The 18,333-nt window shown below is 40.9% G+C and overlaps 1 protein-coding gene across 1 annotated transcript in view; it reads left to right on the top strand.

The window, feature by feature from the left end:
• The window catches only part of zcchc7 (zinc finger, CCHC domain containing 7), a 105,915-nt gene extending 92,142 nt beyond the window's left edge, over positions 1–13,773 (top strand). The window contains exons 8-10 of the mRNA XM_037674339.1: positions 1,080–1,178; positions 7,050–7,167; positions 13,655–13,773. Of these exons, the coding sequence (XP_037530267.1) occupies positions 1,080–1,178; positions 7,050–7,167; positions 13,655–13,773 (336 nt within the window). The remainder of the gene's footprint in view (positions 1–1,079; positions 1,179–7,049; positions 7,168–13,654) is intronic.
• The last annotated feature ends 4,560 nt before the right edge of the window (positions 13,774–18,333 follow it).

Below are 18,333 nucleotides of genomic sequence, written 5' to 3'. Positions count from 1 at the left end.
TGCGAGGGGATTTAATTTCTCCTTTTCCCCCTCTCCTGTGTTTTGCGTCGTTCAGTCTTCGTGCTGGATCAGACGGTGTGGAGATAACAGAAGCCCAAGGTCAGGGAGGAAGAGACGGAGAGAGACCTACAGCCAATTTACATGAGAGATGAATGGGAAGAGGGGCAGGAAGGGTGGAGGTCGGGGGGCTCGGGACGGGGACTCTGATCTCCTTAGGGTGCACATGTGTGTGTTAATATGTGTGTGTGCGTGGCTGCAAGAGGTCTGTGATCTCCTGGCCTTTGTGATGGAGATGGACCCGGCAGGCCCGGCCCGATAATGACGCGACGCTCTAATAGCATTCATCCCTTCTCCCACAAAACTACTCAAGCGGAAAAGAGAGAGAGGGTGAGAGAGAGAAGGGGGAAAATAAAACAAGTGTGAGGGGTGGATGTTGGTTTGCAGGGGTGTGTACGAAGGTTGGGGGGGGGGGGGGGGGCGGGGAGGGGGGGGGGGGATCTGAGCAATGTTTAGGAAATGACGAGGGCCACAAATCATTTGTAATCTCAAAATCAGGGTTTTTAGAAGGAGGCGGGGGACCTGAGGTGATAGTGTGGTGGTGTGTGCATCTTTTGTGCTTGTGAGCTTCAGAGAATGGCATTAGGTGTGCATGTGCGTGCCGTGCGCATGTGTGTGAGACATTAGCAGTAAATGCACTCTGCCTGTCTCTCCTTTCTCTCTCTTTATCAGTGTATATTTGCTGTGAGCACTGAAGCATGGAAGGCTTTCAGAACCTGGGCCCATAGGGGACGGGACCCTGTGTCCAACACACACACACACATATACACACACACAGTTATCAAACGGGGGTCATTACAGGCCTTTAACTATACCTTGGTAATCACCAGTTTACATCAGCACCCATATTCACCATTTGATCCGGAGCGGTCCACAACAATGAGGAGCATGGGAATGATGGGAGAGGGGAGACAACTGGGGGGGGTGTTAATCCTCTGTTTTTGCATCTTTCAGATTTTTTTGTATTTATTTTAAAAAATCAAGTTTTGGTTTCATAATAAGTAAAATTTTTGTTGTTTCAGACTACAAGTGGCCCTCCTGTGAGTGACCCTTTGAAGGCGAACAAAGCTCGGTCTACTGCCTACTGCTACAACTGCTCCAAGAAAGGACACTTTGGCTTTGTGAGTACTTCATGCTGTCTTCTCTGGCTTCACTGCTCGCAAATATAAATAGAACCCAGTTATTTGTTAATTATTTAAAATTAGATTTGAGCAAAATCGATCAAAAGCTGCATCAAGGGAACTGGAACTGGAAAACTTGCGTCCCGAATGATTACCAGGTTTCTGTTAATTTGGTGAACTGTTAACAAGTCGGTGACTTGGTTGAGTAAATATTTAAAACAAAGTATCACAGAGGGTTTTTGAGGGCTAAAGACGGAGGAAGTTTTCCACTCATGACCTGTGGTTCTTGTCCCGTATCCAACAGGAAGTAAGAAAATGAGTTTGCTTACAAAAGCTGCAGTCTTAGCTTAAAAACATCACTGTGTTTGTTGAAGTAATTAACGTGTCTATAGAAATTATGTAGTCCAAATAAAAATGTCTTCCATCAGTTTTAATATTTAAGAAGTTGGGTTAAACTTGTAAGTTCTCAAATCAGAACCAGCTTATCAAGTGAGAAATGTACAAATAATAGAAATAATAATCATCTAATTTAGGGATGCACAATATTGGATTTTTGGCCGATATCCGATCTGCCGATATGTTAAAACTTATTTGGCCGATAACCAATATTTTATATACTTTCCTTTGTCAGAACATATCCCTCTTAGTTAGGCTTATTTGTTACAAAAATTGTGTAACAGCTGTAAGAGCTGGTGACATACAGTGAGGAAAATAAGTATTTGAACACCCTGCGACTTTGCACGTTCTCCCACTTTGAAATCATGGAGGGGTCTGAATCTTTCATCTCGGGTGCATGTCCACTGTGAGAGGCATAATCTAAAAAAAAAAAATCCGGAAATCACAATGTAAATTTTTTTAAATAATTTGTGTGTTACTGCTGAAAATAAGTATTTGAACACCTTTGAAAATTAATGTTAATATTTGATACAGTATCTTTGTTTGCAGTTACAGAGGTCAAAGGTTTCCTGTAGTGTTTCAGCAGGTTTGCACACACTGCAGCAGAGATTTTGGGCCATTCCTCCACACAGATCTTCTCTAGATCAACCAGGTTTCTGGGCTGTCACTGAGAAACAGAGTTTGAGCTCCCTCCAAATATTTTCTATAGGGTTTAGGCCTGGAGACTGGCTAGGCCACTCCAGAACCTTGATATGCTTCTTACAGAGCCACTCCTTGGTTCTCCTGGCTGTGTGCTTTGGGTCATTGTCATGTTGGAAGACCCAGCCATGACCCATCTTCAATGCTCTGAGGGAAGGAGGTTGTTCCCCAAAATCTCTCACTACATGACCCCGGTCATCTTCTCCTTAATACAGTGCAGTCGTCCTGTCTTTTGTGCAGAAAAACACCCCCAAAGCATGATGCTTCCACCCCCATGCTTCACAGTAGGGATGGTGTTTTTGGGATGGTACTCATCATTCTTCGTCCTCCAAACACGGCGAGTAGAATTAAGACCAAAAAGTTCTATTTTGGTCTCATCTGACCACATAACTTTCTCCCATGACTCCTCTGGATCATCCAAATGGTCATAGGCAAACTTAAGACGGGCCTGGACGTGTGCTGATTTAAGCAGAGGAACCTTCCGTGCCATGCATGATTTTAAACTATGACGTCTTAGTGTATAGTAACCTTGGAACCAGTGGTGCCAGCTCTCTTCAGGTCATTGACCAGCTCCTCCCGTGTAGTTCTGGACTGATTCCTCACCTTTCTTAGGATCATTGATACGCCACAAGGTGAGATCTTGCATGGAGCCCCAGTCAGAGGGTGATTGACAGTCATGTTTAGCTTCTTCCATTTTCTAATAGTTGCTCCAACAGTTGATCTTTTTTCACCAAGCTGCTTGGAAATTGCCCTGTAGCCCTTTCCAGCCTTGTGGAGGTCTACAATTTTGTCTCTGGTGTCTTTGGACAGCTCTTTGGTCTAAGCCATGTTAGTAGTTGGAGTCTTACTGATTGTGTGGGGTGGACAGGTGTCTTTATGCAGCTAACAACCTCAAACAGGTGCTTCTAATTTAGAATAATCAGTGGAGTGGAGGTGGACGTTATAGAGGAGGACTAACAGGTCTTTGAGGGCCAGAACTGATTGGCAGGTGTTCAAATACTTATTTGCAGCAGTAACACACAAATGAATTATTAAAAAATCATACATTGTGATTTCCGGATTTTTCTTTTAGATTATGTCTCTCACAGTGGACATGCACCTAAGATAAAAAATTCAGACCCCTCCATGATTTCTACGTGGGAGAACTTGCAAAGTCGCAGGGTGTTCAAATACTTATTTTCCTCACTGTATATTCAGTAACAGCCATATGATATGCAGAGCACTTTAACTTATATTAAATGAAAAGTGTTAAATGTTATTTATTAGCATTAGTCACCTGTGATGCTGTCTCACCTGTGGAGGCTTGTTCCACGATCCTAGCTGCAGTGTGGGATCCTCTGCACTCCTGTGCATGAAGGACAGACTTTTTAAGTTCAAAGTTTTTGTCTATCCATTGTGCCGTAAGACTAATCATGCTCACGAAGCTAACACGACGTCCAAATGTCTGTGGTAAAACTCACCCAAGTGCTATCGGCTATTAGCTTCTCAATGACGTCGGAAATGACGGCTTGTAACTCGGGTAAGGTTATGTTGGAAAAATATCTCTGACTGAGGACGATGTAGCGAGGCTGCCGCTGCAGACATCCTCGTCACTGGGTCGTCATACAAAAACAGCACCTTTTATATCGGTGAGCTATTTTGATGGAATGGCCGATGTCTGATATTTAACTTTAATACTAATATCGGCCGATACCATGCCGATAATGTTGTGCATCCTTAAACTAATTTAATGGTCAAATATTTGTCTGAACTGAAACAAGAATCCTGCACGTCTCCTTTGAGTCATATTAAAGCTCTTTTACACCTTTAGCTGTTTTTGGACCTCTCAACTCAAAACGCACTTCAACTGAACAAGTCTCCAGTTTTATGTTGATGCTGGAACTATAAAGCCTGTCTTCTTTTAAGAGCTTCCTACACTTCCTGTCACTTTTTTTAGAAGTACAAGTATTACAAATGGCACACTTGGAGTCTTCTGCACCAGTACAAACAACCACATCAAAGACTAGGTGTTGCTGGTGCGAGGTAAAGGCTGTGCAGTTATTTTATTTTTTGTAGGATTTGCTGTTTCGTCAGATTCTTGTTACCCATACAATTCAGTTTAATTCAGTTTTATTACAGTTCAGATATACAAAGTGCCAGTTAACATCAAGCTGTCTCAGGGCACTTTACAAAGAGATTCTAAATCTAACTAGAGAAATCGCATTCCCTGCGAAAATGAAGTGTGAAAGCTTATTGCAGAAGAAATCGCTGAAAAACATGCTTAAATGTAGCTGAAGTACAAGAATAAGCCTAAGTTAGAAAAAAAAGACAGAAAGAACACATATTTGCTGAATTGGGTTTAAATAAGCACAAAAATTTAGGAGTTTGCTTAAAAAGCTGAAATTTGCAGAAAAATTGCTAAAAAGTAGCTGAAAAGAAGGAAAGAAGCATAAACTTCCAGAAGGAAGTGGAAGGAGCTGAAATAAGCTCCAAAATGTGGAATTAGTACAAAAAGCTAAATAGTAGCTGAACTAGCAGAAAAAGCTGAAACTAGCAAAAAAATGCAGAAAGAACCATACCAAGCTAAAATTATCAGAAAGAATTTAATTAGGCTGAAAGAAGCAGAAATTACTAGAAGAAATGTGAATTTATCTGAAAACAGCTGAAATTAGTTAAAAATGCTATATATAAAAAAAGCTAGCTGAAAAGGTAGACCAAGCATAAATTAACAGAAGTAAGTAGAAAGAACATGTTTGCCCAGTTAGGCTGAAAGAATCAGAAATGAGCGCAAAAAAGTGGAAACTATCTGAAAAAGCTAAAATTAGCACACGCACACAAAAAAATCAACAGCTGAAAAGTAGCTAAAAATGCTGAAGGAAGTAGAAAGAGCACATTTTTGCTGAATTAGACAAAGTTTAAGAGTGCAAACAATATGGAATTAGCTGAAAAAGCTAAAAATTTATATAAAAACAGCTAAATAGTAGCAGAAATACCATTAAAAGCTGAAACTTGCATAAATAAGCTGAAAGGAGCATAACAAGCTAAAATTAGCAGAAAGAAGTTAGAAGAAGCACAAAAATGTTGTTAGCAGAATGAATCTGAAAGGAGCACAAAACAGCTGAAATTAGCTGAATTTTTTTAAATTTGCAGAAGGAAGCTGAAAGAAGCTGAAGCAGAACAAAAAGTGAAAGGAGCAGTAAAAGACTGTAAACAGATGAAAAGATATGAAGGATGTAAAATGAGCTCAATTCATTTTCTATGAGAAAAAAAATGGCAGAAAAGGCTAAATATTTCAAAAAACTAAAGTTACACCAATACCAAAAGTCATAGCAGGATTGTCCTGAAAGAGCTGAATGTTTAGATTTATGCTTTGAAATAGCTTGAAAATGGCAGGATGAGAATTGCGCTGAAAAAAACGTACAGAAGAAAAATGGATCAGAATAGTGTGAGAATGCTTATAAGCATTCACACAATTAAATTATAAACAGTTAATTTGATGAAATTATATAATACAGTCAGAATTGAGTTATGTGACAAAAAGTAATTTAGTGAACGTTACTTAAGGACACCACAGGTGACAGTGGGAAGGAATGACTTGCTTTAACAGGAAGAAATCTCCAGCAGAATCTGAATGAGCACGAGCGTGGACCAGTAATTCCCAAACTTTGTTCAGATGTGTACCCCTTGAGACATCTGCCCTCTAGCCAAGTCTTCTCCCTTTAAAATGTGTTAGTAAACACTGCACGTATCAAATACAATTTTAAACGATTGTTAATTTTTTCACACCAAATGATAGTCATTAATAAATGTCAGCATTAATAACCAACACGTTTAATTCAATTCAGTTCAGTTCATTTATATAGTGTCAAATCACAACAACGTTGTCTCAGGGCACTTTCTGGGCTGTCACTGACAAACACAGATTTTCTATAGGGTTTAGGTCTGGAGACTGGCTAGGCCACTCCAGAACCTTGATATGCTTCTTACAGAGCCACTCCTTGGTTCTCCGGGCTGTGTGCTTCGGGTCATTGTCATGTTGGAAGACCCAGCCACGACCCATCTTCAATGCTCTAACTGAGGCGAGTGGAATTAAGACCAAAAAGTTCTATTTTGGTCTCATCTGACCACATAACTTTCTCCCATGACTCCTCTGGATCATCCAAATGGTCATGGGCAAACTTCAGATGGGCCTGGACGTGTGCTGATTTAAGCAGGGGGACCTTCCGTGCCATGTATGATTTTAAACTAAGACGTCTTAGTGTATTACCCACAGTAACCTTGGAACCAGTGGTGCCAGCTCTCTTCAGGTCATTGACCAGCTCCTCCCGTGTAGTTCTGGGCTGATTCCTCAGCTTTCTTAGGATCATTGATACACCACGAGGTGAGATCCAGAGCAGGAACATGTTTGTGATAAGAGCCTCTAAGAGTCAAAGCTTTGATGGTTCCCCAAACAAACACGAGGACTTCAGCTCGATTAAAAGGACAAAACTGACTGAAATTAGGAAAGACAACCAGGAAAGACTGAATGTAGCTGTTAGAAATTAATTCTAAAGGGTTTACAAATCAGTTTCTATTAGTGTACTAACATTTAACACGGTGTGAAGTTATTCACTAAAAGTATTAGAACATTTGCCATTGTACGTGCTTCATTCTGACACAGTCTCTTTGATTTTTGCTCAGATTTAATTCTAATTTATTCTGCAAACACACCCGTCTTCCCTAGTTTCTGTCATTGTTTAAAGTTGTGCTATTTTGGTTATTGCTCTGCATTATTTGCATTTGTGCACGTTTCTTCAGGAGTGTGTACATAAGAGGATGTTTAGTGGGGTTTATCCAAGCAGCTCGCTCATCAGTCACTACGACACCGTGGCGGACATTAAACGCAGACGACACCGGGCACAAATGAAGGTTAATGGTAAGTCACGCAGTCGCAACGTTTTAAAAAGTACAGATTTTAAAGTTTTAAATTTTTGTTACCGGCATCTGGCTTAACTAAGAAGAACCATGCCTTTAAGTTAGGGCTGAACAATTAATTGCATTTGCGATATCGCAATATGATAAAACGAGATGTTCTAATCACAGAGGCTGTGATTTGACTGCTCAAGTGATCTGGTTATGTCACTTGCAAGTGAGCGGAGCAAAGCAGACCAGGGAGCAGGAGAAGTCAACATTGCACTTTAACCAGTTGCACAATGGCGTCAGGCTCGACAGAAACTGACACATCTGAAAGTTTGGTACCAAAGAGGGGCAGCACGTCCGTTGTTTGGAATTATTTTGGCTATAAAAAAAAAAGACGCTGCACAACGACATGTATTGTGCAGAACCTGCCTTGCTGCTGTTGCTACCTCTCGAGGTAAAACCACAAATCTTTATCAACACTTAAAAAAAACACCACAAAGCCATTTACGATAGTTGCATGGCTAGAATGCCAACGACCAGTGCTTCAACGTCAAGTAAGCAAAGTACCAGTCGACAGGGATCACTGACCGAACCGTTCGAAGGTATTACTCCGTATGAACATAATTCAAAACGGCACACGGAAATAACTCGAGCAATAACAGAGTTCATAGCTAACGACATGACGCTAACGACATGACGCCCATTAATATTGTGACCAAGCCTGGGTTTACAGCTTTGGTAAACAAAGTGGATAAGCCGTACAGAATGCCATCGCGCACATATTTGAGCCAAGTTATTATCTTGGAGCAACACAAAAAACATGCAGAAACCGAGTTGCAGCGGAGCTGAACACAGTGGAGGTTTTTGCAACTGAAACAGATTTATTGCTTGTGTTCTTTGAAAAATACATGAGAAGACATTGAAAAATAATCGCATATTAAATCTCAACATTGAGATAAAAACTAGTAATTAGAATATTTTCCTAAATTGTTCAGCCCTACTTTAAATCAGTACACTGACTTCTTCAATCAGTTGCATTTTTTTGTAGAAAAATACTTTATTTTCCATCAGAATGTGACTTCTACACATAACAGATTAACTTCTTTATTATTTTTTTGTCAGAGTCAGAGATTCTTTATTGTCGTTCGCACCACATGTGGTACATGTGTTGGAATGAAATTATGTACACAGGGTCCCAGTTACCTCCGCCGTACACGTCGCACCACCGTATAAGTCGCATCAGTTCAGAAATGTCCTATAAAGAGGATGTTAGAATGACCCTTTAGTGGCTGGATTAAGCAGGAGGCTTGAGGCAGAGAAAAGGTGCAGACCCACTGGGTGTTTATTCACCAACATTGAACAGAGGACCCTGCTTCACAGGTCGCCTAGTGTCTCAGCAGTAGTCCTTAAATGATGCTAACAGGCAGCCTTTTATAGTTTACTACCCCCTCTCATTAACAGACCTACCATGAAGCAGGGTAAACAAAATACATATAAACATTAACAAACTTCTACAAAAGATAACTGAAACATCAAAATACTTTATTTAACAAACATTATCAATCATTCAACACATCTCTTAAAACGTTGGTTATGTATTGTAACCCCAGATTCTATGAGTGTAAGCGTAGCCCTTTAAAAGCTGTCGCTATTGGGTTTAAAGGGCGGAGCAGGATATGGTACATGCACTGGGTCTGTCCGAGAACCATAAAAAACACCATGATATCCGCCTAAAACCTCATTCTTTATTCAAGCATAATTACACACCATTGATCCATATACCTGGTGCGTACTGGATTACAGGCGTGCAGCCTCTGTGCTTGATCTTAACTGAAGGAATGCTTATTCATATCAGACAATAGAGAAATAAGAAAAGGAAAAATTTCCAACGAGGAAGAAGGAATTTTCCTGTTTGAACGAGTAATCGTAGAAAATGCCCACTAATAATGACAGAGCAGGGCTGTGCTGTTTTATTACTTGTTGTTTTTATCTTATTTTATTTTATTTTTTGTTGTGTGATTGTAAAAAATTCCTCTGACAACTCTGAGAACTGAATGTGTCAACGAAGAGCTGGAGACATCTCGTAAATAAAAGCTGATGAAGGGGGTCGGTGATGACCATGAAGCTGCAGAGCAGATGTCCTGCACAGACACTAGAGGATGACACAGGAGTGGATTTTCACTCCTGTCCTGTCCTGGTCCCACAGAAAAAATCCTGTCCTGTCCCACTCCTGGTAACATGACTCCTGCTCCTGTCCTCCTCCTGTTTTTTAATCTTCATTTAATTTTTAGGAAATACATTGAATTTGATTTAATCTTCTACCCATTCCTGTTTAAATTACTTTGTGTTCTGTAGTTTTATTTCAAAAGATATGGCAACAGGAACCATACCATACCATTTTATTTATAGAGCACTTAAAACAGTGACAAGGCTAACCAAAGTGCTGTACAGACAGAAAAACAGGCAACACACAAAGCAATATACAAAATGAAGTAAATCAGAATATAGACATAACAGTCTATACAGTTCATCTGTGGTGAAATAGAGACATTTCCTTAATCCAAACACAAACCTTCACTAAATGTCATAAAACAAATATACATGGTCTGTAGTCCCTATAATTTTTCTACAGAGGATCATCTGCTGAGTCTATGTTTCTAGCTCTTTTGAAGGTCAGTTACAGTAAAACAAAAAATCAAAACCACTCCATGGGTCACACCTAGTCTACCTTAGATGAAAGAACCCAAACATAACAAGTTGCATTTTACTAATTTATTGAGCAATTGTTTCCTTTAAACAGTGACATTACTGTCATGTTTTAAATTGTTTAAACAAACAAAAACAAAAAAAAAAGAAAAATAATGTACCAAGCAAGAGAACAAATAAAAATGTTTAAAGGCATTATTATACACTGGACGACGTTCTCAAGAAGTTCCGTCTATGTGGTCGAGGTAACGAGCTCGTTTGGGTGAAGCATGATGTCGTGCATCTTACCAGACTTCAGAGCATCATTTACAGACTGGACCATTGCAGGTCTGGTGTTCCACCTCATCTCTCCACAGCTGGACCAGTCCAGAGCTTTGTGCAACCTAAAATTGAAAGAAGACAGTGCACAAGTCAAAATAGGGTTACCATGACTACAAATTACAATTTGTTGGCCTTTCTTTTGGATTTTTTTTAAATCAAAAACAAGATTTACAATTGAAATTAAGTAAAAAAAAATATGACATTTGCAAATATAAATTACAGTAGCTCAATTTTTCTTTATTTCATTTATCATATTTTATAATTGCTTAAACAGCCTCACCAGGCAGAGATTACAAGATTTTATGTATCTTACCTGCTCTTTTGAAATGTGTGACAAGGGTCTTTGTGTCCAAAGCTGTTTAACAGCTTGCTTCCAGAGCTAACAGCTTCCTGTGTTAGGTAGAAAAATCAAATTAAATTAAAGACAAACATGAAACAGTGCTACTTCTTGTTGTGCCATGCTTCAGTGTTTCCCCTACCATTATACAAGCGGGGTGCCCCACCCCGTCAACCGAATTGAGCACCCCGCCTACCAAACCAACTTGCCCCACCCCCACCTGCCCACCCGGCACTGACATAGCACTAAGCTAGCAGCGAGAAATACAGGTTCTTTAGCTAAAAAGCTAAAGGAAGCACTCATGTTGCCTCTTCCCTCATGCTAAACGCCCCCACTCAAAAACTGTTAGTACAAGCTGCGCTCAGACAAGTGTCTGTCCCCCCCATCAACAAAAATCATGGATGAGATGAGCACCCCGCCATGGCAAGTTAACTAGGGGAAACACTGTGCTTTCTAAAACAGTTATTGAATCAAGTATTTACTTATGTAGGTAAACATAGATGTTTTAAAACCTGTTAAAATACACCAGAATGCAGGAAATAGCAGCTGCTTTATTCAAAAGGTTATGGGGGAGGACCCACAGACCTCACACCAATATGTCCGCCTACAATAATTCTAATGCTAATACACACTGTGTGGTTCAAGCCAAGAGCCATTGTCAACACTGGGGGGGGCTAAGGCCCCTAAAAAGGGCTTCTAGAATCACCTCTGGTGTGAAAAAATGAACTGAGAAAAATCAACTCTAAAATTTAACACAACAACATACACATCATATCTTAAATCTAAAACTAAAACAGTTATTATAATGTATATGCAACCAGTCTTTCATACAAAACTGGGATATTTTTACTGGAGAATGCTTTCACTCAAACAAGTTTGTTGTTGTACTGGCATGGCTTGCGGTCGACAGTAACTATTTACACAATAAAGTGATGGTTATTCACGTTTTCCTCGATTTCAGTATCCAGCAGGACGTCACAATATAAACATAGGGATATTTTTTACTGGAAAATGCATGCACTTTAACCAGGTAGAGTTCGGTTGTTGTTTTTACATTACAAACAGTGACAGATAATGAAGATTTTAACCTAAAAACCCACATAAAAAAGCAGAGCATAATTTTTTAATTAAAAGGGACATGGTGGAGAAAAATGCGCTGTTTGAGTGTGTTTATTTACTGACGGTAAACAAAGTCCGACTCCCCGTAGCTCCTCACTGCAGCTGAGACTAAAGTTTAAATCAGCACAGCACCAACACAACTCTCATGAAGTTCAGGGTTATTTGACACTTTCCTGCCCTTTCTGTGAATTTAATAGACAGACAGATACTTCTTACCTTGCATTGCAAACTATTTCAGCCATTCGGTTTCTTTGGAGACTTCGCTGTTCCTCCCACCCTCTCGGTGAAAAGCTACAGTGTTTTGACTTCTGGGAAATGTAGTTCTTTTGACTTGTGTTAAAGTGAAGGCTTACTGAAAGAAAACTACAAAATAGCTGCACCGTTTTTTGGGTTTTTTTTGTTTCATTTTCATTTTTGATTAATGGTCGGTTCCCGCTCCTGTCTGCTCCCGTTAGTTTTCAGTCCAGTCACGTCCCGGTCACGTGAGTTATAATGAGGTTGACTCTGGTCCCGCCGGAATCCGTCCGGAATCACGTGACCCGCGGTACTCCCGAAAAAATGTCATCCTCTAACAGACACCCCTCTGTGCAGAGCTGTGTAGGTAGAAATCCCTCTGGTGGAATGAGCCCTGAGTCCTTCAGGCAGATGAAGGCTAGAAGAACTATAGGCTTGTGATATAGTTTCACATAACCAAAGTGACAGACGCTGGGAAGATAAAGGCTGACCCTGTGATCGTTCCCTGAAATGTACAAACAATTGATCGGATTTACGCATTGCAGCTGTACGTGTCACATAACACCGGAGTGCGCGTACTGGACAGAGCAGGTGAAATTGTTCCTCCTCTGTAGTTTTATGGGGAGGGGGACAGAACCCATCCAGCATAATGACTCTGGACTTGAACGAACTTGTTATGCTTTTGGGTATAAAAGCAGGATTTGGTCGGAGTTCTGCTGAGCTCCCATCTCCTTGAATTCTGAGACAAGAAGAAGTGACGGACAGACCTGACATGTCGTTCACTCTTCTAACTGATGTCAGAGCTAATAATAAGGCTGTTTTGAGCGACAGATACTTCAAAGGTATCTGGTCCAGGGGCTCAAACTGATTTTTAGTTAGTGCACTGAGAACGAAGACTAAATCCCACTGTGGTGCCAGGGCGCGTCACTGGCCTGAGCCGGCATGCACCTTTCAGAAACTGTTTTGTTAAAGGGTGATTGAAAACTGTTCTATTGTTGAAACCTTCATGACAGGAGGAGATTACTGTAGCGTATGGTTTAATTGTGCTGAAAGCTAAATTTCTGTCCAACAGTAGCTGCAGGTAGAACAAAATGCAGCCCAGGGGACATGAAGTCAGGTCCACCTCCTTTCCTAGGCACCATCGCTGAAAAGCAGCCTGTTTAGAAACATAAATGGCCGTAGTGGATTTTGCACATGCCCCCTGGATGGTACATATTAACCACGAGGCATTCGTGCATTGTGGGGCGATCAGAATCATTTTCAGATTCTCCTCTCTCACCCTGTCCAACAGTGCTGTTATCAGGGGAACAGGAGGGAAGGCATAAATCAGCATCTTTGGCCACGGTTTGTGTGCAAACGTGTTATCCCCCTGTGGCGGAGCATCCCGTGGATTTAGGGAGAAGAACAGGACGCACTGAGTTCTCCCGAGTGGCCATCAGGTCCACTTCCGCTCGCCCGAACCTGCTCCAGATTTGCGAGATTAGATATGGATGAAGAGACCAATCCCTGTCCAGAGAGCCTCCTCTCGACATAATATCTGCTCCTCTGTTTAGAACGCCTGGGATGTAAACTGCTCTGATCGAACGCAAGTGTGTGCGTGCCCAGCAGAGCAGTTTCCAGGCTGCATTCAGTAGCTGAGCTGAACGCATAACCCCATGGCGATTAATGTACGCCGCTACGATTCTGTTGTCTGTGTGGATCATCACGCGATTACCCTGAATCAGTGGGGCAAAATGTCTGAGTACTTTTTTTACTGTGAGAAGTTCTAAAACGTTTATGTGAAAAGATGTGCCGGACGGCCACACACCTATCGTTTGTGACAGGCAGGTCCCTCCCCACCTGGAGAGGGATGCGTCTGTGAACACTGACGTGACTGACATCACCTTGCCCAGGGGAACTGCCTGACAGGTTCAGGGGATTCCCCCTGTAGCTCAGATTCGCTCCCACAGATGGAGGAACAGTGATCAGGCGCCATTTGTGACGTACAGGGTCAACTTTCAGTCGAATCAACCATCTTTGCAGGTGGCGCATAAACAAAAACCCCAGCGGCACCACATCGTGAGCGGCTGACATCGTGAGCGGCTGACATCATTCCTAGCGGTCTCATGACTGTCAGCGCTGTTACTGTTCTGAGAGGCTGGACAAACTGAAGCAATGACGTCAGGGATTCCCTCCTGTCCTGACAGCCGCTACTCCGGTCCGAGAAATGCAAATGGCGGATCGATGTTTTGAAAAGTTTCTGAAAGATCCAGTGACTCCTCCCCCTGACCAATCAGTGACCGACAGTGCGCTGATGTCACATCTTGACCCAACAAGAACCAGACCTGGGACCCCAGAGAAGTAGGTCCCAAAAATTGTGCGGGTTCCACCGCTGAAGGCACTGTGGAGACACTACGCAATCGGCCCGAACTTGTTACATAGGAGCACCAAAAGGCCCTATGGATAAGGGGCTTTAGTGTTTTTAAACAACATTAAGGTGACTGAGGGTTGAGGGTATAGCGCTAAACACCATTGAGAATTCTTGGAGACTAACGGGGAAATTACATAGTGAGCAGAATTCATTGTAGGTGAGTAGTTGCCTGTCCTTATTAACCAGCTGAGCCACCATTAGGATCCCATTTTGAACCCAAGTCTCAAGGAAGAGTGACCTGTTTTTAAATAAAATGTCTCTGTTGTTCCAGATAAGGTATTTGTGTGGTGAGAAGTTGTGTTTATAAATGAGGGTCCAAGCTAAAAGTACCTGCTTATGGTAGGATGAAAGTTTTACAGGAAGTTTCTCAACATTGTAATTACAATTTAAAATTAAATTAAAGCTGCCAAAGCGCAAGAAAACATGATATGGTATATTCCTTGTACAGCACTATTGGAGATATGAGTTGTAAGAATTTGTGAACAAAGTAAGAATAAGTATGGTGAAATGGGACATCCTTGACGAATACCACGTTTTAAGTTAAATCTAGGGGTGGAGCCATTTGGTATTTTAATAGAACTGTTGCTATTCAATTCAATAAAAATAAAAAATACTTTATTAATCCCAGAGGGAAATTATATGTTGTGGTAACTCATCATCCTGGTTTCATTAATGAGTTGTTATAGATGCTGATGGCTGTGTAGTGTGTGTGCTGATGGCTTGGAGTACAAGGTTTCGACAGCTTTACAAATTTTTTTCCTAAACTAAATTTTTTCAAAGAATGAAAAATAAATTGATGTTCAATTGTGTCAAAGGCCTTATAAAAATCCGGGAAGAGATTATAACTATCATCAGGTACCAAATATGAGTAATCAAGTAGGTCTAACACTAGTCTGATGTTGTTAGAGATGTGTCTGTTTCTCATAAAGCCTGACTGTGTCTCATCAATAATTGTATCTCAAACCTCTTTAATTCTGTTAGCAAGTATCAAAGCCATAATCTTATAATCATTATTGAATAGACAAATAGGTCTCCAATTATCAATAAAAAGTAAGTGTTAGTTTGGTTTCAGAATGAGTGTTATAAAACCTTGAGTGAGAGTAGGAGGGAGAGTGTTATTCTTTATACTTTCTAGGAATACCTGTAAGAGAAATGGAGCTATATGATCAGCGAATGATTGATAAAACTCTGCAGATAAACCGTCTGTGCCGGAGATTTGTTGGCCTTAAGTGCAGTAATGCATTTAGAGATTTCCTCCACTGTAAAAGGGCTGTCGCAATAGTCTCTTATCATCCACGTCGATAGTTTTTAACTTTCGAATATTGTTGAGAAATGATACTGAAATATCTTCCTTATATTTTGAGCTGTATAAATTAAAATAAAATTTGGCTCAAAAATTAGAAATTTGTTTAGGATTGTTGGAGTTAGTGTCATTAATATTTAGTTGATAGTTTGTTTTTGATCTGTGTTTTTGCAGAATTTTCTCTCCCTCCTCTAGCCATCGTTTCCTGGATCTAATAAAAGGCGCCTTCAGCCTTTTGTTGATATAAGTTGTCCAGTTTGTTTTGAAGTTTCATTAACTTTAACTGATCTTCCTCAAAGATTTATTCTGGTGATTTCTGGTAATAAGAGGTAATTTTGCTCATTACTTCTTCCTCTTCAGCTTTCTTCAGTTTAGAGATTCGACTCCCATATTGTCTTAAGAATTTGCAAGTTTCGAATTTGAAAAGTTCCCAATTGCAGCAAAAGGACCTCTTTGTTAGCCTTATTCCAATAATATAAAATTCATTTATTTATATGAATTTTAACTGTTTCATACTTTAGCAAGGAATTGTTTAATTTCCAATAAGAACATTTGTAAGGTATATTATCAGAAGCACAAATTTGGATACTTATGTGAATAGCTCAATGATCTGTAAGAGGGGTGGCATGATCCCTCTGGGTTTGGTGCTTCCTTGTCGCTTGGCTCCAAGTCGTGCACGGTATCGATGGCGTCAGGTAGCTTGTGTTTTTGTTCTGGCAGAACTGATTGGCATATTTCTATCACTTTTCTTTGTATGTCTTCTTTCTCTGTCTCCTCGGCTCCATGTATTCTGAGATTCCACCTCCTGGAGTATCTTTCTAACTCGGCTCTGCTGGCAGTTGTCCGCCCGACCTTCCTCTCTTGTTGCTTTTTTTTCTAGCTCATGCACTTTTCCTTTAACATCCTTCATTTCAGCGCATATATAAAGTCAATAGTGTTTTTGAGGCCCTCAATCTTGAGTGTATTCTCTTTTTTTTTCCTCCCTTGTCCTGTCCGGCATTGTGACACTTAAGGCTCCAGTTTACTGCCGCGTACGTCCGTTCACACGTACGTTTGCGTGTACTGTACGCAGAGGGTTCAGACATGATACTCCAGCATACACCCGAGCAGCTGCAGAGCAGCTTCACAGACAAGGGGCGTTTACCTTGAGGACAAATTAAGGTCGCCGATTTGTCATTTACTGACACGCCTACTGGATTGATTGACTGGTCCGAAAAAATAAAAAAAAAGGGAGCGCTGGCAGCCTCAGCCGCAGCAATGTTCTGTGTTTATATGTTGTTAATAAAAAGATCTAAAAAAACAAAAAAAAAAACAGGGAGAGTTGGCTCTACAGCCCACACATCTGAACCAGCCCCCCAGGAAATCTCCAGCCCCTCCCGCAGCCACGCTGGACCTGAGTTTAATTCACTTGTGACAAATTCCTTCATTTCTCACCATTTCAGTCACGGCATCAACGGAGGAGGAAGAGATCACTGCCTCTTGGCAAAGAAACAAAAGAAAATGTCAGATCAGGGATGAAGAAGGGGAATTTAATACATTGGTGTCACATGCAAAACAGTCTGTCGCCGGGGAGTTTATTGTGCGACACCGTGTACACGTATGCGGTCGTAAAAATTTGAGCTTTGCACGGAGGGTACGCTGGGGGGTACGCACGTACCTCTGCGTACGTACGTGCGTACCTCTGCGTATGGATGTACGCGGCAGTATACTGGGGGCTTTAAAATTATTGTCTGAGTGTCAAGGTGATGCCCAACTGATTTACTTTCACAAGCAGCGCATTATGGCTGGCCTTAATGCTCCACTTGATATATAAATTAAATTTTATTAGAATATGCTTTGGGTTTGTTCCAGATGTAATGGACATGGGGATGAAAAACAAAGAAGAAAACAAAGCAGAAAAGTGAGAGAAGGGTTAAAAGGTAAAGAAGGAGATAGGAATAGAGGAGAGAGAGGGATAAAGAGAACACAAATCAACATCATTGAAGTCTGCCGACAAGACAAAACTGAGAAACCACAACAACAAACAACTTATATAATGACACTTATAACATCATTAGAAAGAATTTTATACAGTACATGGTAATACAAGATATATTTAGTGGCCACCACAACCCAACTGAGTGTATTCTCTTTCACCATGCCCTCGAGGTTATCAGATATCAGATCTGATGTTTATTAATGCAGACAGACTGGATATTATTTCGTTTGCAGTTGACGTATCAAGGTTGCTCCGTTCATACATCACCTTCGGAGCTGGCGATTTCAGAGGTGTAACGGGTAGAGGTGGAAATTCATCCATTTCCTCTTCATTCAATGAGAGTGTTTTCTCAGTGGCAGCGTAGTTGTGGCAGCTATCTAACAACACGTTGCCGGATGTAGCATTAGCTTCATTAGCATCCTCTGACGTTCGCTTGGATTTGGACATTCCAGTCCTCTTTTCACTCCCTTCTGGTTCAGCATTCCCTGTAACTTTCTCTGGGACTGTTGTCTGTTATCTTTTAAAGAACTGTTAGTGCCAGTGATCATATAATCAAGTTTTTACCGTGTTTCATCAGTTTTTTTGTGCTGAGCTCGGTAGAGAGCGTCTACTCACTCCGCCATCTTGGCCGTCCCCCTCCCCCCAATACAATGTCTGCTTGCCTGGACCTTTTCTATAGATTGCTGTATAATAGTTTGTTGACGAGAGTGCCGTGTCCGTTACTCTTGTCTTTTGTTGTATAAATGAGCCATTAAATCATTTTGTGTTTTTTTT

The sequence above is a fragment of the Nematolebias whitei genome, chromosome 3 (assembly GCF_014905685.2).
Source record: "Nematolebias whitei isolate Nwh7 chromosome 3, NemWhi1, whole genome shotgun sequence".
Lineage (NCBI taxonomy): Eukaryota > Metazoa > Chordata > Actinopteri > Cyprinodontiformes > Rivulidae > Nematolebias > Nematolebias whitei.
This window is presented reverse-complemented; position numbering and strand designations above follow the sequence as displayed.